We start from the raw sequence: 26,589 nt of genomic DNA, 5'->3' as shown, positions 1-26,589 counted from the left end.
TTAATTCAGTCTATGATAAAGAGTGTCAACTTAAGGCGAGTATTGACAACTCCCACTGATATAAAAGGTATGCGAATGATATCATTATCATTTGAAACAATAAATTTTATTTGATTATTCATCTTCTGCAAACATTTGATTACCGCCACACAGCAATAAATTTCACACTAGAAGTTGTAAATAAACAAAGTATTCACTTTCTTGATAACATAGTGACAGTAAATCATGAAGAAACTGTAAGAAGGTTTATTTACTAGAAACCTTCCTGTAATGGTCAGCTACAAAGCTTTCACGTCAGGATCGACATAAGTTGAAATCAGTAATAAATCATACTCCTAGCCAACCGAAAATTTAGAATTTGTTGTCTCGAGTTCATAGATAACGAAATGAACCACCTAAAGAGAATAACTGTAGAAAAAGATCCCTATTGGTATTTTTGAAAGGAATATAAAACTCAAACCTCCTAAAGCACAACTAGCCTCCTTACCAAAGAAAACTCTTTATACGAAGATCGATTTTCGAGGTGATATAGCTACAGACATCCTGAAGAAGGTAATTCCCTACTCTCTCTCAGTAGAATATTCATCGAAATAACTTTGTGACTAGTGTTCTCTAACAGACCAATGTTCAGTGGAGCCAAGTATTTAGGTCATCCGATGAGTATTATTTACAAGTTAAGTGGAAAGCTGTCAGAGACAGTTGTATTGGCATTGCACAAACATCTGTTGTGTATGTGTGTGTATCATGACCTTAATCTCTCGTGACTTTTTATTCGTTCCTTCTTTCATGATCACCTACTTCACTTCTATCTTCACTGCAAACCCTTGATTTTTTCTGTTTCTATGATCCTACTAAATACAATTCATCTCAATTTCAGCATTTTATCTTATCATGCTGAGCTTTCCCCATCCAATTATAATTTCTTTATTTATCTCCATGATGAATATTCAAGGTTTCACCAAACGTATTATTATCATTTTTCTTCAGTAAAAACATGTTTATTTCACCTCACTGTTACCACGTTCAGCAAAATTTTATTATCACTATTATCGTAGTTATGATCACTTTGAAAAATAAGTATATGTTTGCGGTTGTACAGCTTTAAAAATGAATTCACCGTAAACAGAACCCTTCTCTAAACCAATGCTTCTTATCTTATAGTTATCATTAATAGACTTGCAAAACTAAGATTCTATTTTATTGGATCATCTGTAGATTTGTCTTCACATTATGTAATAATTTTACGTAAAACATAACTAAATCGGAACTGTGTAAAACAAATAGAAATAAGAAAATAATTGAGTAATAACAAGAAGTTGAAATTATTTCTAAATCAATTATAGCTTACGTCGGTGTATATTGGGAAACTTGGTATTGGACTCAATACCAAAGTCTGGCCGGTAAAATTTTTTGTACTCCCACTGATATTAACAAATGTTGGGAAAGCGTAGTTTATTGTCGTTGTCGCATTGCAATCTCCCATTACATAAAGAGTATGTTTAAATAGCGTCTACGCAATAAAATAGAATGACATTGTTATGGTGTAAGAAAATAATGAAAAACAGAAAAATGTTTGATTACAGTGTTGTATTGATTTCTTATATCATCAACAAATCACTGTTGTATTCGAAGAATTATCTTACTGCTTAAGCGTCGTATCAATAGGCCAAATGTCAGGATTAACATAAATTATGTCTTTTCCATTGATGATCAGAAGGTGAGTAACAATTTCATGAATTCCGTCAATGAATAAATAAACCCATTTTCCAGAAAATTGGCAGGAATTTAATATGAATATTAAAACGTGAAATAATCGATCATAAATACATACGTCAGGCCAACAATTTGAATTTGAAATCTAGAAGTGACCTAAACTAACAGTGTGTCACTATCATTCAGTGTTTTCGTTATCATAAAAGTCAAGTATGTTTTTATTTGTAAGTAGCCTTATTACTTGACACTTTTAATACAAAGACACTTTATTTATATCTTCTCTAATTCTAGGAAATGCCAATAATTACGTTATGAATTTCGGCAGAAAACCTTAAAATATTCCAATAACGCGTATCTCACTAAGATCAAGGCAAATGACTCGATCATTATAAATGACGGTAATAGTTACTACATTTTGTTTCAAAAGAAGATAAAATCAGAAAAATTACGAACACACTAGAATTCAAGAAGTGACTGATGTTTACCATATCATCTCAGAATGTAATCACCATCAAATACCTGTAAAATAACAGAACTCATTCTGATGTTTACTATATTTTTCTTCAGATTGGCAGTCATATGCCTACCATGGACTTCGAACGGCCTAACGAATCATCAGTAGTGAAAATAATGCTGACAATAATGGAGTTGTCAACACCAAATAACACTTTACCTTCTGGTGTTCGACTGAACGTCGACTCTGAATAAATCTGGGATAGACGTTTAGATTTGAGGGTAGTGAGAAATCCTCACTATCAAAGCTACTGAGCATGTTTAGACAACCACGTTGAAAGCTGAAATCTAGTCCGTGTTAATTTTGATTGGATTCAAAATGTAAACTTTGATTTGTATATCTGTTACTAACTACACTTAAATTAGTTACTAATTTTTTCTGTTGTTTGTGACAAAATTTTGTGTAACTACGTTTCATGAAGTTTTTAAGTCTTTGATCGAAACTACTTAATGCATTAATTATGTTGCCATTAACAACTCGAAAATTAGTTTTAATGCATTTTACTGTAATTGTATAAGGGATCAAGCATGTTTATTTTCAATTTCTATGTAAGAACACAATCCCGATACAGTTTTATCTGAACACAGTGTACAACAGAACACTTACTATTCTGTAAACTTACACAATAAGAATTTTGATTGATGGTGCATAATGGGCCGTAATCCACTCTCACATAACTGAAGAAAATAATTAAAAATAATTAGTTTTATGGTTTGTTTGTACATATTAGAGGAGTAATGGGGTGCGTTACCAGTTGAATCGGTAAGCACAAAAGTCATGCTAATGATGGACAGAAATTTATTTTTTAGTATGGCGTCAACGGAACAACGATACAGTCGATTGCAGAAAAAGTGTGAAACAAATGTTCTCTCTTATTTAAACTGTAATAATTAATATAGACATAATCTCGAGATAGAATCATTATGAAATAATTTGGAATTTCAACTTTCTAGGCATATGTTTACGTTAAACGCAATGAAATCTTGTTTCACTTTAACCATGAACTGAACAACGTAAAACCACCATTCAAAATCTGAATTGCCATTTCTCCCCAGTATGCGACTCCTCAACAGTTCGCTTTATGTGTACTGCTTCTACGTTTTCAATGATGGTCTAACATTGATCAGTTCATGATTTTAATGAAATTCAGGAATCTCTACAACCATATACTGACATCTAAATCATGCGGTACTCGTCATTTTAAAGACGTGTATATGTGGTCATAGACAAGTAAATTTCTATCACTATTTTATCACATCAACTGGTTTATCACTTTCTCAGTTATTTCATAACAACATTCTGTTAATGTTTGAAATCGGATATTTTTTAATATTTATCTATGTACTCATGTTTAAGTAGAGTAAAAATGATAATTTTCATGTTTAGAAAATGCTAATTAGAGAGAAGTAATTCTTTTTTAACTCTTTCTTTTTCATTATGACTGTACATTGTTTTACATTTTTACCCGATCAGTTCCCTTAACAAATTTAAATGAAGCAGGAACTAAATTAAATGGATGATTTCATGAATTCATCATTGCATTTTACTGCTTCCTCTTCATCTGTATGAATGAACTGGTTTGGTGGTCTTCAATTATTTACATAAATTGAAATGCGAAAAAATGAATTGCTCTGAGGTAAAAAATGTGCCAAATCGAACATAAGATTACTGACTCATAAGTAGTCTTAATCAGTGTACTAATAGATTGTTTTACTATCTATTGCCTCGTGAATGTAAAGTGATAAATAACTTTCAGCAAAAGTATGAATATTTAGCGCGTACAATTACAATGAAAATCATGTCAAACGTAAGTATTCAGCTCCAGCTGTTCAACTAAATCCATTTCTCGATTTACCAGTATAATTCTTATCTAGATCTCTTGAGTTTTTTTCACATAATTTCACACAATTCAATTTCAATCACTGAAAGTAAGTGTGTACATTTATGGAACGCTAGTCTAGTTACAGTAACTCCGCCTGAGCATGGGGTCAGCGTCCCCATCCCGTAGAAAACTAACTCGCTAAAAAAACGCTTACCAGAAAAAATAATTCAAACCATTTTAACTCTGTCCTGGGAGTTAGAAGGTCTTCATTTAGAAGAATTATAACGCTTCATGATGAAAGCCGAGTTCCTTCGGAAGCCACGAGGCCAATGCCCCTTCTAGCAACCAAAGCAAAAATTTTTGTAGGTACATGGAACGTCCGAACAATGTGGGAGACCGAAAAGACCAGTCAAATAGCAACAGAAATGAGGAGATACAATTTGGCAGTACTGGGAATCAGCGAAACCCACTGGACCCAAGTTGGACAGAAAAGGCCAGCTACGGGAGAGATGCCGCTATATTCCGGTCACGAAGAGGAAAATGCTCCACACACTCAGGGAGTCGCTTTAATGCTGTCCAAAGTAGCACGAAATGTACTTGTAGGATGGGAATCTCATAGATCCAGAATCATCAAAGCATCATTCAAAACAAAGAAGGAGGGTATCACAATGAATATTATCCAATGTTATGCACCCACCAATGATAGCAACGACGACATTAAAGATCAATTCTACGAGCGGCTGCAGTCAATCATAGAGAAATGCTCAAGAAAGGACCTCACCATTCTAATGGGAGATCTAAATGCCAAAGTTGGAATAGACAACACCGGATATGAAGATATTATGGGACGACATGGACTGGGACAGAGAAACGAAAATGGAGAAGGATTCGCAAATCTATGTGAATTCAACAAATTGGTCATAGGAGGCACAATATTTCCACACAAACGTATACACGAGGCTACATGGATCTCACTGGACCACACTACAGAGAACCAGATAGATCATATTTACATCAACAAAAAAATTAGAAGGACAGTAGAAGATGTGAGAATCAGGAGAGGTGCTGACATAGCTTCAGATCACCACAGGTTTCACGCCTTACAGGATTTAATGAAGGAAGATTAAACTACTATGGAGGACAACTGGAAAGGCATCAAAGAAGCATTAACTTCAACGTATCAAGAGGTTCTGGGCCTAAAGAAACACCATCATAAGGAATGGATCTCTATAGAAACTCTGGACAAGATCAAAGAAAGGAAGAACAAGAAGACAGCAATTAACAACAACCAAACGCAAGCAAAGAAAGTTCAAGCACAAGTTCAAGCAGATGACATAGCCCTACTATCGCATACACATGAACAAGTGCAGATAAAGACAGCCAGTGTAGCAGCAGTCTCTGCATCAGTAGGCCTCAACATACACAAGGGGAAAACCAAGGTCCTCAAATTCAAAGCGGAGAACACCAATCCAATCACTCTTGATGGCGAAACTCTAGAAGATGTAGACTTCCTCACATACCTGGAAAGCATCATCGATGAACAAGGAGGCTCAGATGCAGACGTAAAGGCGAGGATCGGCAAAGCAAGGGTCGCATTCCTACAATTGAAGAACATATGGAACTCAAAACAACTTTCAACCAATATCAAAGTGAGAATCTTCAATACCAACGTCAAGGCAGTTTTATTGTATGGAGCTGAAACTTGGAGAACTACAACAACCACAATCAAGAAGGCACAAGTATTTATAAATAGCTGTCTAAGCAAGATACTCAACATCCATTGGCCGGATACCATCAGCAACAGCGTACTGTGGGAGAGAACAAATCAGCTTCCAGCTGAAGAAGAAATCAGGAATAGACTATGGAAATGGATAGGAACTACATTACGCAAATTGTCAAACTGCATCACGAGGCAAGCCACAACTTGGAATCCTGAAGGGAAGCGGAAAAGTGGAAGGCCAAAGAACACATTACGTCGGATAATAGAAGCAGATATGAAAAGGATGAATTACAACTAGAAGAAGCTTGAAAGGATTGCCCAGGACAGGGTTGGATGGAGAATGCTGGTGAGCGGCTTATGCTCCTTCACGAGGAGTAACAGGCGTAAGTAAGTAAGTAAGTAAGTAAGTAAGTAAGTAAGTAAGTAAGTAAGTAAGTAAGTAAGTAAGTAAGTAAGTAAGTAAGTAAGTAAGTAAGTAAGTAAGTAAGTAAGTAAGTAAGTAAGTAGTGAGTGAAGTGGTGAGTGAGTAAGTGAGTGAGTAAGTAAGTGGTAAGTAGTGAGTGAAGTGGTAAGTAGGTAAGTGAAGTGAGTGAGTGGTAGGTAAGTGGTGAGTGAAGTGAGTAGAGTAAGTAAGTGAGTAAGTAAGTGAGTGAAGTGAGTAAGTAAGTAAGTAAGTAAGTGAAGTGAGTAAGTAAGTGAAGTAAGTGAGTGAGTGAGTAGTGAAGTGAGTAAGTAAGTAAGTAGGTAAGTGAAGTGAGGTGGTGAGTGAAGTGAAGTGAGTGAGTGGTGAGTGAAGTAGGTAGAGTGAGTGAAGTAAGTGGGTGAAGTAGTGAGGTAGAGTGAGTAAGTAAGTGAGTGAGTGAAGTGGTAAGTAAGTGAGTGAGTGGTAAGTGAGTGAGTGAGTGAGTGAAGTGAGTAGAGTAAGTGAGTAAGTGAAGTGGGTGAGTGAGTGAGTAAGTGAGTGAGTGAGTGAGTAAGTAGTAAGTAAGTAAGTGAGTAAAGTAGAGTAAGTAAGTGAGTGAGTGAAGTAGTGTAAGTAAGTAAGTGAAGTAGTAAGTAAGTAAGTAAGTAAGTAAGTAAGTAAGTAAGTAAGTAAGTAAGTAAGTAAGTAAGTAAGTAAGTAAGTAAGTAAGTAAGTAAGTAAGTAAGTAGGTAAGTAAGTAAGTAAGTAAGTAAGTAAGTAAGTCTAGTTACAGTAGCATATAAAACAATTCATGGACAACAACGTAGGATTTAATCAGTTTAAACTAACCTACGTTCAGATGTCAAATTTATAGAGAATGAGGTTGAGAACCACACATCTGAACCACTTTTATATACATCTATTTTTGTGACATTAAGAGCTGCAATACCATTCACAATTCTGTTGATCCAATACGTAAAGAATGAACAACGTCTTTCAGCCAGACACATATTGAAATTAAATTCAAACGGTCCTCCAGTACACATTTGTTTATATACATTAGTGGCACTTGGAGAAATTAAAGTCCAAGTATTTGTAAAAGTTGTAGTAAATGCCTATATTTAAAAAATATCAAGAGTGAAATTACCACGTTGTACGAAAAGAGTTACACAATTAGCAAGAAAATGTTTTATAATCCCGAATTTAAAAATTGCTTGGCAAAATCACAAATTAATATAGATTTTCCTCACTCATACAAGTGTGTACTGTACTTATTCAATAATATGTTTCTCATCTTAGTATCTGAAAAAGAGATATTCCATGCATAACATGTTTAATTTCAACAAAAACATAAGATTAATGTATTCATAGATGTATATTCAACTGATATTTTAGATCAACACAAAGATGAATGTCAATTACTTACAATTAATTAATATCATAAATCGATCGATGTTAGATCACAGTTGTAAACCTGTGAGCATTGGACAGCCATTTGGTCCTAGTATGGGACTCCTCAGCAGTGCGTATCCATGATCCTGCACGCAGGATTAATGTATAACTTCAACCAATACACGATATTGTGCGACCATTTTCAATTGTATTCGTGAGTAACTGTCACACACCCGAGACGGTTAGAAATTAACATTGTTGTTGCTCTGTGGTTTGGAGGATGAGGGTTCTCACGCTAGACAGAAAGCACAATATTTGAGTCATACGTGCGAGATCATGGAGACGCACTGCTGAGGAGTCAAGTACTGGAATGAAACGGCTATCCAGTGCCTACATGTTTTTCAATTGTGGTCTAACATCGATCGGTTAACAATCTCGATAAAAACTCAACAATCTCCACGACCTTATACTGATAATTACAATTAGTTAGGAAATAGTGTCATGTTTTTTTAGCAAATAAATCCTAATTAAATCCATCTTTCAAACCAATGAAAATTATATGAAATTTCGGTTACAATCTCATTAATGAACTTAAGTTAATATGTCATTTTTCAATGTCATTCTTTGTCAAGTATATCCTCTAAAACCTGGAAACTGTTTTCACATCTTTCTTCAGATGAGAAAAACTCAATGATATTTTTTTAGAAACTGTAAACATCATCTACATAAATGGAATATAAGAGGAGATATAAAGTGTTTTTTTAACGAATGTCATCAGGTGTCAAGTATACTTTATTAGTGGTTTCAAATGTATTACCAGTTAATTGTTTGCGATAACATTTTACTTTCATCAACATATACTTTACAACTACGAAATGGCTAATCCTTGTGATCCCACTATTTTCACGTCATATAGATCAAAACTAAAGTTCAATAAGTAGAGAGTATACAGTTTCATATCAATAATGGGTTTAAGTAAAGTGACCCAATTTAAATGAGCCACTTATGGAGAAAATAGAGCTTAACTTTTTTTCCAATTTCTTGCTTTGACATCGTTTTCTTTCGTCGACTCATTAGTATTATAGTAATTGATGTTAGAAAATTGCTATATATAATAGAACACTTCCATTTGATACAAAACTGTTATTGGAAATTACGAACTAGTAAGAAGATTGAATGATACGTTTATTTCACTTCATTAAAAATCTTGAAGGTACATTATGACATGAGTAAACGTCTGTTTCCTAAAGTGATACTTACTAATACTCTGATACACTGAATTAATTATCTTATCGTAGAAAATTCATATAACTAGGTAGAATTTATTTGTGTCTATTATCAGTTGAAGTCCATTTAACTCACTTTATATGAAGTTATAGTTAATACATTCATGGTTTTCAAGCCGTGACATTCAGGAGAACTCAAATCTATGTCGCATCAGTGTTTCACATGAACTTTGATTTCATTCATCAAAAAAATATTATTGATCTTATAGAATAACCCTGGGCAGTAACTATAGTGGCCGGCAATCAAACCTTGCCAACGAAACGTTTTAGCAATATTTCCTTCGACGAACAAGTTTATCATAGCAACAGTGCTTATTTGTCGCTGTTTCACAAAACCAATGGACTGATTTTATGAAATAATAACTTTTATGATACAATATTCTCTTTTTCTCGTTTTTCTTATAATTGGTATAATCCACATGTTTTCAATCAAGACTTTAATTAGGCTTTAGACATCTAATATTAACCGCTATTTCGCAGTCTCATAAGAGACTAAAAATAGAAAAAGGATTAAGCTGTCAAGATTACTCACCCATCCCAAACATGAGTAAAGCTTTAATAATTCATGATCACTGAATAGAGAAACTGTAGACGATTATTATAATGGATTACTGGAACTGACAAACAACAAGTGTTTAGTACTAACTTAAATATACAGAAGTTCTGTTGTCTCATTGATTAGTAAGTCCAAGATTTTACGGAAAATAGTGATGATCCTAGATTACCAGATGAAATTCGCGAACCATTTATTAAACCAATGTCTTAACACTGTGATTGAATTTTCATCACTAAAACAGGAGTAAAACCCTTAGATAGTTCTTCAAGGGAAACCCTAGTGGTGGAACGACATACGACTGAAGTGGATTATTGTTCATGTGAAGGTCAATATACGTTAAACTACTGAAGCCAGACGTCTTCATGAGTAACTCTTCCTGTTACAAACTAGTCCATTGGTTAGGAAGCTAGCTGAAACCACTTGATTAAGGACCGATCGCGTAAAGTTTGGAGGACAATCTCAGGTTTTCGGAAGTAGCAAATTAAGTTAATATGTAAGACGTTTCACACTTCTGACCTATCGTTACAACTTATTAACGTTACTTCATTTAGCATTGTTCGCTTGAATCTTGCCATTGATGTTTCGTACTGCAATTGATCAGTCTCTTGTTGACAGATGTGCATCCTGTACGGATTGTCTCGATATCGCCCTAACTCACAAGCATTATGAGCAAAGATGTGTGGTGGTTGGCAGTGGAATCCAGGACGTGTTTTTGGCACTCGTCAGCTGGATGTAACTGTGTTATGCCCTGATAAGAATAATCAGTGGTAATTTTTGGGATCCATTTGTTGACCAATACTATACCTATATTATACCGTATAATTGTTAATCAAATAAACAATCCTATAGATTAAATGTTAAATATTTCTATGACAGTCGATTGACTAAATCATCCATTAAATGTTCAAAAATACTTCCATGGTAATATCGATTATATACATATAATTGATATATATACGTTTGTATTGTGTTTGTGGATCACTATATGATCGTTCGTTTCTGGCTGTTTTCAGAAAATACTTTCCCATTCCAAGCTTGGACTTCTCCCTCTAGTTAGCGGGGCAGGGATGCATCAAATAGCTAGTTTACTGGTCCTTGGTCACTGAGTATTTGTTCTCGTTCGCAGATTAAGTGAACTCGTGACAGCTCCAACCCTAGCAAACTGCATCCCAGATTAGATGCAGATACATTCAGCTGACGCGTGCCAAACAGAACTAAAAGCGCGTCCTGGATTCTAATGCTAGCCACCATCCATCTTTGCTTATTAACATTGCCATTAAAATATTCAACATAATTATATTCTAGGCACAATTCACAGAGTTGTTATGGCTATGACTTAAAAACATACATTTTTAGTTCAGCAATAAGACAAACTGTCTAGAACCTGTATATTTATGAGTAAACATTTGAGACGAGTCATTGCTCAAGTCTTCCTTGTGAAACTAAGGAGAACAAAATTACGGCATTGTATGCATGACGTGATGATGATGATGATGATAATTTCATGTTTCATTACCAGATAAAATCATAGAAATATTCTATTGAAATGTTAAAGTAGAGCTCAATTTAATATGGAAGCGACAACTGAGAATGTAAGAAAATGATTTAGCGTAATATCAACGTATTCTGCTCAAATTATTGATAAACCTGTTAAACTTGTCACAATGTTGTCATGGTAAACAATGATTGTCCTCTGACGGATGGTTTATGTTTTATTCTCATATGTGTTATTACCTTGAACTAATTAGACTTATTAACTTGCATTTAGCTGAGGTGAAAAACGAAATACAATTCATATTATATTCTGCCAGTTATAAATTGAACCGAACGAACAGCAGAAAAGCTTAATAACCGAATTATCGGCCATTTGAGAAGATCCTCTAGTGTGAATAACGATTTCACGCCAGAATTCGGTACTGATTGTGTTTGACGAACTATCAACATCTAATTACAACCACAGATAAGTCATATTCTCAAATCTGTCTTTTCATAAAACACCTCAATAATACTACAATATGCATTTATAATATGGATAAAAGTTTTATCGAGTCTACGTAACCAAAACATTAGGGTTTTTCTTAAAAAAACACTGACCATTGATATTGTATACGGATTCCATTAAATAATGTAAATAAGTCAATTAACAAAATTATCTTAATGTAATTTGAAGCAAAATGAATGAAAATGAGTACTCTGACTTACTGCTGGAGTGGTGGTAGTAAATATGAAACTGCCAAATGTAGAGATTGAATTGACTGTCAGATTGTAAGTGAAATTGACCAGTGGTCTGACAGAATTTGCAGTGAACATTGGGATATAGTAAGTCAACTGATTTGCTGCCGAAGTCGTTTGATCGGTTGCAATTCCTATAAACGCAAGATATAAATTGACAGTCTAATTTCCTGATGAGGCGAATTTGAATGCTTGAATTCTGACAACTATCAATTTATTGTATCTACGTGCATCTACACAAGAGAGCGTAGTTCTTATGGAATCAACGAACGACAATTTCATGCGAAATGGATATTAATACACTTGACCTACTACAAACATAACGTTCTTGAAGATTTTTCGATCAGCTGAAGGAATATTTGTTTGAAAGTGTTCAGATTGTTTGATTGTAAAATCAAATATTGATATTTTAGATGATCAATTAGTAATGTATAGGTATATTAAATACTGTGCTAGGTTGTAACATATCCACTAGGTTTCAAGAACGTTCGATAAACGAAGGAATTCCTCGTCAACTAATCTACTTTCAACTATGCACCAGCACATATGCATGCAAAATTATCAATCCAGAAACAATTAGTACCTGAAGTTGGATTTCACATTTAGATTTTAAAGTGGGTATACAGTAAAGATATGCAGAATTTTTCAAAACATATATGGAAGTAAAGTATCATAATTGTCAGAACAGATTATAATAATAAGTAAAATAACATGAGGAAATAAAAAAAGTCTTGTGCAAACATTATGTATAAAAATAACATTGAGTTGAAAATAAAGTAGATGGATATCATTTACCAAATTAGCTGGACGATCTCAAACAAGTACTTAATTACTTACTTACCAACTCCTGTTGCCCCTAGTGTTAGAGCATAGGCCACCCACCGATATCCTACGTAGACAATTGTTTATAAATACTTGTAGTAGTTTTCCAAGTTCCAGCTCCGTACAACTAAACATACTGTCTTAACCTTCTCATTGTGTTTGGTATTGGCTGAGAGTTATTTTGAATTCTACTTGTTCTTCAATTGTAGGAACGTTATCCTTGCTTTGTCAATCCTCGCCTTTACGTCTGCATCTGATCCTCCTTGTTCATCGATGATGCTTCCCAGGTACATGTGAGAGTAAGCAGCCTTGTCTTACTCCGTTCCTCGATTGTGATCCATCTGTCAGCTGTCATACATGCACCACTTTGCACTGTAGTCCATTGAATGAAGTCCGTATGATATTGACGATCTTTTCAGGTACACCATAGTGTCGGAGAAGTTTACATAAAGTCCTCCTATCCACAATGTCGAACACTTTCTCATAGTCAAGGAAGTAGATATACAGTGACGAGTTCCATTTAATTGATTGCTCAACGATGATCCGTAGTGTTGCGATTTGATTTGTGCACGACCTATTCTTGAGAATCCAGTCTGTGGATCTCGAAGTTGAGCGTCCACTGAACTCCTCATTCGGTCCAGCAACACTGTAGAAAACGCTTTCTGGTACCGATAAAAAGGCGATGCCTCTATAATTCTCGCATTTTCTCAGGTCTCCATTCTTTGGTATCTTGATGAGGTGTCATTCTTTCCAGTATGTCAATGGCACTTATTCCTCCTCCAAAATCTTCCTGAAGCGAATGTGGCACATGTTTGCAGTAACTTCTATGTCTATAGGAAGTTTTGTGTGTGCTGTTTCAAAGTCCATTGGATTAAGTGGGGCTGGCTTACACGAAAGTTTCTCAAAGTGTTCTACCCATCTGTTCCTCCGTTCTCAAGACTCGGTGATTTTCTTGCTGCTCTTAAAACTGTTCTTTATCGTCCTCATTGCTATCATTGGTGGGTGCATAACACTGGATAATATTCATTGTGATTTCTTCCTTCTTGTTTTGAAGGATTCTTTGATGGATCTGGAGCCATGAGATTACCATCCTATAAGTTCATTCCATGCTTCACTGAACAGCATCAATGCAACTCCCTGAGTGTGAAGAGCATTTGCCTCTTCATGATTAGAGTATAGCAGCATCTCATTCGTTTCTATCTTTTTCTGTCCAGATTGAATGCAGTGGGCTTCACTAATTTCGAGCACCGTCAAGTTGTATTTCTTCATTTCCACAGCTATTTGAATAGTCTTCTCGGTCTCCCACATTGTTCGGATGTTCCATGTACATATAAAAATTGTTGCTATGGTTGTTAGAATGAGTATCGGTCTCATGACTTCCGAAGAATCTCGGCCTTCACCACTAGGCTTCATAGTTCTTCTGAATGAAGATACTTCAACTCGGAGAGCAGAGTTATATTGCTTTAATTTGTCTATTCTGATTAGCGTTTGCTTTCACAAGGTTGTTTTCTACGGGATTAGGTTGCTGACAATGATTAGTCAATACGGTTATTGTTGCAAATAAAACAGAAGTGGTATGAAGTTTCTCAAGAACGTTCACTTTAAGTACTGACTAGAACTGAGTCCATTATATCAGTCTTATGACTGATCATCATTATTTCAAATAAACTATTGCTATATTAAACCAGACAATAAATCTTTTAAGATTACTTAATGTAGGCTAGTATAATTACTTTTTATTTAGAATAATTCAAACTAATCTCGATATAGGAATGTCAGTGGGAACATCAATTATTTCTTTCTGGATAAATTTCAAACTAGCAGAGCGTTGTAAACTGCAAGCTTAATACTACCGTGTCCATAAATTCACAGTTTGATTAAGAGACTGTGACAAAATTATTTTCTGAGTTCCACAGATATTGATGGTTTTTGGAACTTCGATGAATTTTGTTCTCTCTGGAACAATAAATTTAAGGAACGGTAGACTTGATCGCAGACACTAATTACAATTAAGAATACGGTCAAATGATTAACAATAGAGATGTTTTTTTCACAGACATATCTATATAAGTGTTTCAACGAAAAAAGTAGACATAGGAAATTATCTTGATTTACTGGCGAACCGTCACTAATTTCTTGGAATTCTTGAACTGAGTTGAAACCGATTTACTTTCACTGGATTATTTAACGGAGGGAAACACGTTCTGCAAATGAAATATTTCAGTGTCTTGATAAATGTATTTGATCTGTTTATTATCAATCAAAAATTAAAATTCTATGGGAAATGATTCAATGCATATGGTTTAAATGAAACGGTGAGCTGAATAGATTAGCACTCAAGGAAACATTCTACATCGATTGTTTTGATGAAATCGTAACAAAATTCAGTGGGATTTATATGAAAGTGCAACCACATAGATAGGAGTGTGCATATGTAGTTAGAACAGAAAATGTGTACATTATTGAATTTGTAATAAAGCCTTATTAACTGACGAGAAATTAGCTTGAAGACTGCTGTGACATTATTCGGTAGCCTTATTAAATACAGAGAAAAGGATTCATCTATAAACTCGTTCCCTAATGAGAGATAGTGTATTAGTAATCATATCAATACCGACCACTATTAGTAAAACAGTGCAGTAAATGTTAACAAACCTTCGTAATAAGCTTTATCTATACTGATATAAACCATATTTTCCAAAGAGTCCGAAACTGAGCTGACATATGGCAATGATGTTGATTGGCTTAGCATTATTGGCTTGACTAATATGTATTCTTGGTAGGCACCTGGAGCATAAAGTTGAAAATATATCGATTGCCATACATTGGGTTTCAGAGTTAGCGTTAACTTCAGTGATGTTAAATAGTTCGGTATAACTTGATTTTTGACTGTTTTTGAATCAATAGAAATTAGATCGACTCCTGGAGCCTGACTTGATGACTTAAAAATTAATAGATGAAAATTCCTCTTATACTCTGTAAAAGTTTAAATAAAATGTGTTATGAACTAAATACTTACAACTTACCCCTATAATCACGAATTAATAAACTCGATAAAATTACAATGCTCTTCAGTGGTTTCATTCAAGATGAATTTTAGAATTTCCTGCTGGATCATAACTCTTATCAGGGCGGCCTGCTTGAGCATCTGGGCTACCTGTTCCTGCCATCTAGATATTTCAACAAGTTATCTATTGTTGTTTGTTTTAATAGATCATTATGTTTATTAATCGCATAACCTATTCTGCTGCGTTTCTGAAAAGTGTACAACCTTACTTTGTCAAAGTTACAGAAAACTCAATAAGAGACAATATGGTTGCTGGCAATGTACAACGAAAAGAATGTACATTATTCAGTTGTTCATTAACTGAAGTGCTAACATCTAACTGGCGATTCCTCAATATTTATCGCCAGGACCGACCAAGAAGAAAGAAACGGAAACTTGTTGAAATACTTTGCGCTGAGAATTGTATATTGTACCAAAATTATAATATTGAATAAAGCCAATAATAATAATAATAATAATAATAATAATAATAAACCTGTCATGTAAGTCAATCAGAGAGTCAGGTTTGGTGTTCAAATCGAAAGTAAATCTTGATAGGACTAATCTACGAGGTGATTTAATGAAGAATATTATAAATTAATGAACTTTCACTAATAATTTAGTAACATAGTGTGTATCATAGATGCTAGCTATCTTATATTCAATATTACTCTGCTTTTGCTGGTTACTGAATCATCATACATGAGAGTCGTCTCCAAATTTATCAAATTTTACAACACAACGAAGTGAACAACCTGTTCGAACATCACTTCAACTTGTGTATGTATGTCATGTTGCAAAAATCATACTTGTTCTAACCAGTTATCAATATTTTTCTGAATCGAAATCACAGCCAGTAGTTTATGGTAGGGTTAACAAACTGAAGTAAAGTATAAAGTAAAATTCAATGTAAAAAATATTGTTTGAAGTCATACCAACACAGTAGAGTAGTTAGCTCGTGGAGAAATAGTTAATGTTTTCGTAAAACTGGATACACCAGAGGTAAATGTTGATGTGATTACTAAAGGCTTCGTGGTAATTGGAATTATCGAATAACGCATTGCAATATCACACTGAGCATCTGTACATGATTCATTGAAGTACACTGAGTTTATTTGCAATCTAGCCAAATTACTTTGGTAATCGAGAAAAGGAAAGTGAAAGAAAAGGAAGAAAGACTTGTTGATATTTGTCAGAATTACATATATACTGTAGTGCAGTATGAAATCATTTTTATAATGGTTGTTGGGGCCGAGTTGTTGTTTTACTGAAATATTTTGATAACCACAGTTAGTTAGTGAGCAGAAAGTGCATAATTTCACCACATTCATGCGTGTTTTGCCAAAAGTGTGAACAACAAATATAGAGGTGGTTATTGAAGCTGGTTAGGTTCAATTTTCATTTCATTCATGGTTCATCGAAATGATAGTAATAATAGGATTATAAGCAAAGATGAATAGTGGCTAGCAGTGGAATCGAAGATGCTCATTTCGTCCAATTTGGGACGGATGTACCTGCATCTTAGACGTGATGTTCACTCTGGGACTCTAACCCAGTACCGTTCGCTTCAAACGCCATCATGTTATCCACTTAGCTACTGAGTCCTCAATAGAACGAAACGCGCGTCCTGGATACCACTGCTAGCCACTATCCATCTTTGCTTATTATGCTTATGAATTATGGCAATAGCAAGACAATACGCACAGTGTGCACATATGCCATTAAGAGACTGATCAATTGCAATCCCACACATCAATGGGAAGATTCAAGGAAACAATACCAAGTGAATAATAGGATGTTTTAATAAAAATCACATAGTATGTGCCAAGTTCATTCTTTCTTTACTCAACTAACTTTTGAGAAACACTTAGTATACAATCGGCTACGCATATTCTTAAGGACTGTGATAAGGCACATTTTGTAATAATAAAAATAATAATGTTGATACGTCAAACGGGTTTGATCAACAGTGATTCAGTTATGTTCAGTCTTTTCAACGTATATAAAGGATAACGGTCAGCATCATGGGTACTACAACATTTATATATATAAATGAAAATTGAATATTAACTCGTTATAGATTACCTACACTTAGGTCCCTACTACAGTGACTGGTAATTGAATGTATGTGGCAATGTAGAACCCCTACACGTGTTGAATTCTTAACGAAAATATGGATTAACAAAAGGATAATAATGTACAATTTCTATATACTGTGAATTAAAGTGTTTTCTCAAATATCTAAATCTTATCTATCGGAAAAAATGTAGTCTAACACTCAGTGGATATTTCTGAAATGATAACTCATTAAAGTATAATGCATTTCTTTGCACAGAAATTTACTGATATGTGAAATGTAATTTGGAAAACTGATAAAACAAACTGACATAGAGTTCTGGATAATACATTCAGATTTATTGACGAATTATGCAAGACAGTCTTCGAGAATAATCTCCAAAATCTTAAAGTTTGGTAGATATTTTGTATTTCAACAAGGGATTGTTGTTTGAAAATAGTAAATTACAGGTATTCGTAGTTCGTTTAACCCATGCTTGATGAGGCAGAATTGATTCATATCCATATACCTGATTTTTGTAACATTACACATGAGTATATATATAATGAATTAAGTATTCATATTTACATATACATAAGAATACGGTTGATAATCAAACTTACGGTTTAACAGAAAAATCATAGCCCACAAGTGCTACAGCTTTTAATAGATATCCAATTGTTTGAATACACTGCCTGATTATAATTGCTTCATTTGAATTTACTTGTAGTTGAAAAGTTATCGGCATGTAGACAAAGTCTTCAATGAATTTCACTCGAACTTCTACAATTGTACTAAAGTTTACTGTTGGTTGTGAATTTCGTGGTTCGACTTTTTCAATAGTAACTACAGGAGTTTTAGAGACCTAATTTCAAATAGTGTTTGCAAGTGATAACAAAAAATAATTGATTGAATGCAAAATTGTGAGATTGATTACAATTTAAGTTTACATTTACATGCAGTTTATATTTGAGTTATAAGCATTCATCTGAAATGATTTGCAAGGAATAATAAATGTTAGGCAAACAGCATGACTGATTAATTTAGGTCTGATTTAAACTAAAAGTATTTGGGTAAGTAGGACATCCAGATTTGGTTGAAAATTACAGAGGGGCTAACGTGGTGTAGTACTATATTTCATGCTGTATTTATAAAGCTGTGCAATTTAAACTGCTCCATGCTAAAACATTGATATTTTTGTATTTCAATTGCTATATCAAAAGGGGCTCACAGATGATCCACTCAAATCCAATGTCGACCACATTAATAATTCCATCCATGAATTTCATTTTGATGGTTTGGCTGGTGTTACATTTGAATCGTGATTCAAGAAATACAAAGATGTGTTCAGGGTCGACCTAGAAAAATTTGACGATGCCGCAAAGAACAGAGTACTGCTATGCAAACTTGGAACAGCTGGACATGAACGCTACACCGACTTCATTTTCCCTTAGAACCCCAGAGACTTTTCATTTGATGCAACGGTCGTAACTTTGTCGCAAATTTTCGGTGAACAGTCATCTTTGTTCAATATTCATTACCAATTTCTGAAGTTGAATAAAGCTGGAGACGATGGCCGGGTGCAACATTCTGGCATAGTAAGCGTTTCAAATTATCAGCAATGATAGAAGACCAGTTTAAGTATTTTGTTTTTGTATACAGCTTTCAGTCGCTTGAAGGTGTCGACGTCAGAATCAGAATCCTGAGTAAAATTGAACAGTGTCTAAATATGGCGCTATAAGAAGTGACTAGTGAATGTCAGACGTTGATGAACCTAAAACATGACATATCTATGGTTGAAAACAGTGGCCGGCCACCATACGTACAGGTAATAAATCGTCGGAAATATTTTTTTGTACGCACACATGACAGCTCAATCAAACAACCTCCACCGTAGGTCTGGTTATGCAGTGAGTGGCACTGCAAGAAGATTTTCACATATAAAAACTATCGTTATACTGAATGTCATCGTAAGTGTCATAGAGAATCCAGCTGCACAAAAAGAACCCACCGTCGTTCTTCGAAAACCTATTTCAAAAAAATACAGATCTGGTGCGATAACTCACAAAATATTGATATCTCAGACCAAAGCACGAAGTTACCGCCGAAGAAAGTATGTAACTTTGGATATTATTAAACAACGTACTCGCCTTCGACCCAACACAGCATCTGATATCACTCTCATAAGCCCAGAAACCTGGAGGGATATTGGGAGTCCCACAGTTTATTCAATAACACAACTAACACACAGTGCATCTGGTGGGAAGTTGAATATTTTTGGAGAAGTACTCTGCACTTTTTCTAAAGGTAATATGATAACGAATGTAACAGTCTACCTTACGAAGAATCCAGCACTTGACTTGTTTGGATTAGATCTGATAGACACTAAAACTAGCAGAGAATTTGATTAACAACATTTGCAGCCGAATCAGATCTGATAACCCCTTACAGTGGAAGCAGAAAAATGCTGTGCTACAAGGACGCCACCACGTGTTTATAGAAGGATTGCGAGAATGTACGAAAGTCAAAGCAATACTAACCGTCGAACATATTGTTTAGATGAATTAATAAATGAAAACGTAAATCAAGCTTACAGGAGTAGTGGGTATGGGTTGCTCCATAGACGTTATTGGAAGCGTTACAACTAAAGAACATACAGTTACTGTTCCAGAAAACATCCGAACAGACGTTTGTGTTGTGTTACCCAAGACGTAGGTGGTATCATACCATAATTTCACTGCGAATTGGAAATTATAAGAAACATTCCATGGGTTATTGTTTCTAAATATACCAATTGTCGTTGTGCCTGTTGTTCTTCGCCCTTGAAGTACAGTGTATTCTGTTATTAGCCTGATCTGTAATGTTAGTTAAACAATCAAATTGGAATACGATATCAAAACATTAATTAATGTCGGATTACTCGATAGTGATGTGACAGTTCTTTGTTTATAAATATCAGCGAAATCAATAGGATAACGTTTAACATCACTGAGTAAGAAAAATTTATACTTTATTCCCGACTTCGAGAGAAATATTATTGCTCAACTTCCAGCAAACAAACTAACAAGAAGTAATACACACAAAACACTCCACACATATACGACATGTATTGTAATGACAAGATATTATACGCTGTTCAGTCATGTGGCATATAAGTTTTCGGGTCAAATCGATTATATGTACATAACTCAATGTAACTGATCCTGTGAAGATGGATACATGACTAAGTAAAGGATGGGATAAATCTATTGAAAATCCATTACTGCTTCATATGATGAATACAGCACTCAATCAACAGCGTTCAACATCAGATAAATAGAACCAATGACTATTGCAAGGATTTTGCTTTTGCATTCATTAAACATACCAGAGACAAGAACCAACAACACTCTCTTTGTTTAGTAATCTCCTCTTTAAAGTTTCCACCTCTCAGATTAAAGCAATGTTCATTCGTTGTTTTTATTAAACATTAAATGTTAGATTATGTGCATCTAGGAATCATTGATCAAAGGAGTGTCTAAATAATTTTAACTATTTAGAGTTTCCATAGATCAGTGAATACTGAATTAATAAACTGGTTGAAATTCATGTCAAACACAAGTCAAAATATTAAAAGTAGAAAGCTTTACTGTTAAGGGCTATACAAATTTATACTAATGGTGTAACCGTAGTTTATGTTACATGCAACATGTAGTAACTGTGTATGAAAATATAATTAGACACGTATTATCAGTGGAAACTCGTCCGTTATTATAGAAAATATAGTAAAATATGAAACTATGAATTTGTGACCTGTATATTATAGTCATCTCCCTATTCTTCTTTAACCTATTGATCATTACGCAAACTCCTTTTGATATTTGAAATCTCGGATCATTACATGAAACAATGAATTTTATTGGTAGTGAAGAAGTATTCCTGTGGTGTGTGCTACTTATATTGACATATGTAGTATATGACGCGAGTTAATAACCTATTGTCTGGCAGCAGAAGATGGGAGAAGATCAAGAGAGGAAGAGCGGGAACACAATGCAATTTGTAAGAAAACGCAAGAATAATGAAATATGAGATAATGGATTGGTGTTTGCAACAGGAACAGTCCAGGTTGATATGATGGATTGATATTTTGCAAATTAACGATTTGCTATATGGTTTTTCTATTTTACCAAGAAACTCTGTAATTTTGTGCTAAATACAATTCTATTTTCCACACCCGTGTTCTGCTCACTAAATTCCTATTTATCAAGCAGACACAGAGCTGAATGTTTCACTCCGAATTCATCGAAGTTTTAATTCTAATCTCAGTAAGAAGGTGTTCGAGTAAATCATACATGAAGCTCAACATCTGATTGAACTTATAATAAAAGTGCACAGAATGAAATTATCCACTAGCCGTTTTCTCACTGTAGTGAAGGATCTATGATATATGTAGGTAATTAGTGGATGTGCTATTCAGTAAATAATTAGATACTCTCCAAACATGTTTCTAGATAATAGTGATATTACAATGACGAGATAAGCTTGTTCATTCAAATGATTTTGATTTTAGACAAATTCTTAGAAACAGACTAACTTGTTTAATGACATTCATTTATGTAATTAATTCATAAAACTATTAATTAGTTAAGGATAAGCAGAAATAATAAGAAATATTTGTCTTCAATGAACATTGAGAAGTGATGCCTGATAGGCGGAAACTATTAACTAAGAAACTAAATTGTCAAGATAATTATAACTGTTATTCTGAATTAGGTTAATTATAATATGCGAGTCGACATTCAACTTTATCTGACTGTTGTAGTCAAATAATGGCAAGCCAAATAGAATTGTTATCAGGGAAAATATAAATAAAATCCAAATGTCTAATTCAATATTTATGAGGAAGTATGTTGTTATTCCACTGAATGTACTAATAAATGAGAATTTGATTACATGTGTTTTTCCATTGCAATAATAATTATAGGAATCATTATTATCACGTAGTGCAGACAGACACATTTTAGTATACACTATACTTTCCTATCAATTTCGGAAACTTTTATGCAAACCAAACACTCCAATGAGCTACTGATCAGTCCATCAGTGGAGAAACGTGGATCTATTCGAAATATGTTGTATACACATATACTCATTAAATTCAGATGTCAGAAATATTCGAGTGATAAACACCTTGGCATAGGTGGGCACGCTTGCTAGCATGTATTACATGCAATCATAGAATGAGCAGACATGTCGAGTCATCTCAAAATTACACTTAGGTGTAGAAGTTTCCGTTAGCAATTTCAAGTTACATGCACATATAAAACGCATACGCCGCACCACATACAATCCACTACAAAATATATCGATTAAGATCAATGAATTCGTGATAAATATTAGACCTACATCCTAAGTATTTTAACATCTTAAAAGTTATGTGCATACTAAATGCTCTATAATGAAACTCGTTATCTGAATAATAACTTCAAAATATGCATTGAGATACCACTGTTTATCATATTGTTATATTATTGTTATTATGTAATACAGTAATTGATTTCGGGTTCATACTATCGAGCTGTATATTGTAAGTACACGGTGCAACGAAAATGTCAAACAATGAATTGAAGATCGAGTGGATTATGTTTTTATTCAGTATGAAAATATAATAACAGACATATTCGCTCCAGACTTTTTCATTCAAGAAGAAATGGCAAAGCTGAGGAAACTGAATTTCCAATTAAGTAGTTATCTTTTTTGTGAAGGTGAAAGGGATTGAAATATTCATAAGATATGTTTCGAAGTGAACGACTTGATACTAAATACGTCTCATGACTTGATGCACAATACACTGATATCACGGAATGCAGGATTGTCAAACAATCCTTTTGACGGCCTCTGCATATATATGTTACAAAACATGATAGCTGACGGTACAAAACCAGCATTAGTCATTTTAGATCAAAGATGAAAAGTGAAATTGTTTGATCATGTGTAAGCTGAAGAGAATAAGTAAACAACTGTGGGTCTGCTGGGCAGTTATTTCAATCAGAAAGGTTACTGCTATTAGTGATATTTATGATTTCGGAACATCAGAACTACTGATATTTGTTTGTTTGTACTCATCATATTTGATTGATTTATCTGGGTTGAGTCCTGTTGATCAATTCATATATATGTCGCGATTGGAGAAAAGGATGATGATAGAGTGCCAATTAGAAGTAAAACCATTATTTACTATTGTCATTTGTTAACAGACTATAATTGTGGATATGTATTAATGCAGTCAATTGTGACTTTGTAGCATTGGTTATGGTTCATAATTACTGAATACAAAACTGTCTCTTGCATAATATTTTTTTGTTTTGATCTTGGCCATATTTGTATAAATTAAAGGACAGTATTGTAAAGTTAAGTATTGATCATCTGTACACCAGCCGTGATAAAGTGTTTCGGAAAATGGCTGGATTTTACCGTTCACGTAATGGATCGGTTTTACTTGAACAGCCACTCAGTAACAGTAAGCATTAGGAAGATGCTTTGCACTGGAATGGCACTCCTCAGCGTAGCATATCCATGGCTTGAGTGTGGACCAACCCAGGACATTGAGTTATCATAGCGAACACTTAGCCTTTAGGTCACTGAGTTGTCATCCGACGGTTTACATGTCTAACATAATTTAAGTCGTGATAGTCCACAGATGCCATCCAATGCCGATGTTGAGTACCTGCCTTACAATCGACATTGTTAAAGAATATTGCGTGATAATTATGTCCCTAACTAACGAATTGTTAAGTTTATCTTACATTGTTCCTACTAGCTCCCTTTCCACTCTTTTGCATACTGTTTTATACTATTTATATACATTCAGTAAGCAGTTTATTCCCAACACTTTTTACAATTATGTTGTAACGCAAGTTGTAGTGTGATATTCTGAAATGTTCATATATACTTATAATGCTTATTGTACTTATCATTGTATTTATCATTTTAATTACTGTACCTTAATCACTGTAGCGGTTGTCCACAGTTTTGTGCATTTGTTTAAACGCAACAGTTTCCATATTATTTTGCTCTTGGTTCGGGTTTCGATTGTTCATAAACTGTTATCAAATTTAGACACAGCTATTAGCTGTCCTTTGTATTATCGTATGTTGTAAATATTCTTTATGTTACTGTGACAGGAAGCCTTTTTATATCACACTTGAAGGACGCATTTGAACGCCCCAGACACCCCACAAGTTGAGGTTTGTAACTAAATGTTGTGTATTATTCAATAAAGAACCGCTATTGTAGACGAATTGTTGTTTTGGAAACTTCGGTTTTGCGCGTATCTCAATCAGGTGACTTGGACGCTTCGATAGACTTAACACCAATCAAATCGTTGCTTAAACGCCTATCACTACAATCTGGTCTGTTTTCACTGAACTAATCGAATTGGTTTTATGTTTAAAAACAGATCAAGTTTACAGACAAGTTGTCCTTGTTCTGACCATAGATTTCATATTGACTGGTGTCTTCAGTATCGCGTTTACACTTCTAGCAGAATATGTCCCTTGATGATGATGAATAAACACTGTGATAATCCATCAGTTTGGGGTTGGTATTTCTTCTTTCAATCCCTTCCTACCTAGTTATGTTTCTTGTGAAGTCTTCAAAACTAGTTTTATTATCAAGGTTTGACTTGATAGTTGAAAATAACCTGTGCATCAGCTGGAATGTTAGTAATAGTGATAGTATATTGATCATATCCCAATCAGTAGAAAATCGAATTTCTCGCGTTTTGTGACTTTGTGTAAACTATTCTTCAGAGTAGACAAATAAAAAATGAATAACCGAATCAAATTTACACAGTTTTAGATCGCATAAAAGAACACGTCAAAAGATTTAGTTTACTATTTCATACGATTTTAATCTGTGTTGATTTTTTTCGGTTATCTTTTTATCTATCAACTCTGAAGAAGTGGTTTACACAAAGTCCAAAAACGCGAGAAATTTGATTTTCTACTCGTTGGGATATCATCAATATATCGTTGTTTCATAATTTTAAGGTAATTATTTATCCTCAGCTTAGACGTCACTAACTTTAACTGCTTATTTGTTTCTTTCTGTGACGAGATGATAAACTGTATATATCAGTTTATTAGCAACTGTCTTAATTGTTTATCAAATATGTATTAATTTACTTTTCTAGATACTTTCCTCAATGTGTCGACCTTCCAAATATAATCATTTTTCTAGAATGACTCTGTTTCTTTAAATTAACCCGTTAACCGCCTTTAAGTGATCAATAGATTTGACCACCATAGTCAAGTTGATGCCATCTAACATACCCTTAACATGTTCATCTTACTTATCTGACTTCGTAAGAAAATAATCATTTTAGTGGTCAGTTTCTAAAGCCATTAAATTTCTTCGAATATAAGCTATGATTTTACTTTCTCGTCTTTCCCCTAAACTTCACTCAGATGGTGCACGTTCTTCTGTATTTTGAACTGGATTATGTATGATGTAATCTATTTCTAGAATCCTGTCTCCGCCTTTTTATAAACATTCCCAGTTAAACTGTTGGCAAAAACTGTATGGATAATATTTTTACTTCTTTCAAAAGAACTGTCTTCTTAGTATTATACATCTACGTCGACCACGGCCATAAGAAAGACGTCACTTATATAAAATTTTCATGTGGATTGATGAAATAATGAGGAATAGATTGATTTTATTTGGTTAATCAGATAATTTATAATTAAAGGATCTTGTGGGTCTCAACTGTTTGACATTTATACTTTTTTCGTATCGATCATTTCTTCATAGGTTTCAAATGTTATTAATTACGAAACACAGAAATCCACAGTTAATAAAAAAACTGAAGAGGTGTTTCAATAATAAATGAGTTTTGATTCTCCCTACCATTTACTTGTTTATTGACTTGAGGTACCTCAATATAAAGTGATAAGTAATATAATACAATCATACTGAAGTCAATGATCAAGCATCAGAAATTCTACTGTTATTCGTGCTTTGAAATTATTGAAACCGGTTTGTTAA

The 26,589-nt window shown here is 34.1% G+C and overlaps 1 protein-coding gene across 1 annotated transcript in view; it reads right to left on the bottom strand.

Moving 5' to 3' along the window:
* Positions 1-26,589, bottom strand: part of JMJD6_3 (jumonji domain-containing protein 6) — a gene marked incomplete at both ends in the record, with an annotated part of 120,091 nt that overhangs the window by 59,485 nt on the left and 34,017 nt on the right. Inside the window, 3 exons of the mRNA XM_051219346.1 lie at positions 7,022-7,287; positions 11,609-11,772; positions 15,116-15,401. Coding sequence (XP_051066706.1) covers positions 7,022-7,287; positions 11,609-11,772; positions 15,116-15,401 — 716 coding nt within the window. The remainder of the gene's footprint in view (positions 1-7,021; positions 7,288-11,608; positions 11,773-15,115; positions 15,402-26,589) is intronic.

This window comes from Schistosoma haematobium, chromosome 4 (assembly GCF_000699445.3).
Source record: "Schistosoma haematobium chromosome 4, whole genome shotgun sequence".
NCBI lineage: Eukaryota > Metazoa > Platyhelminthes > Trematoda > Strigeidida > Schistosomatidae > Schistosoma > Schistosoma haematobium.
This window is presented reverse-complemented; position numbering and strand designations above follow the sequence as displayed.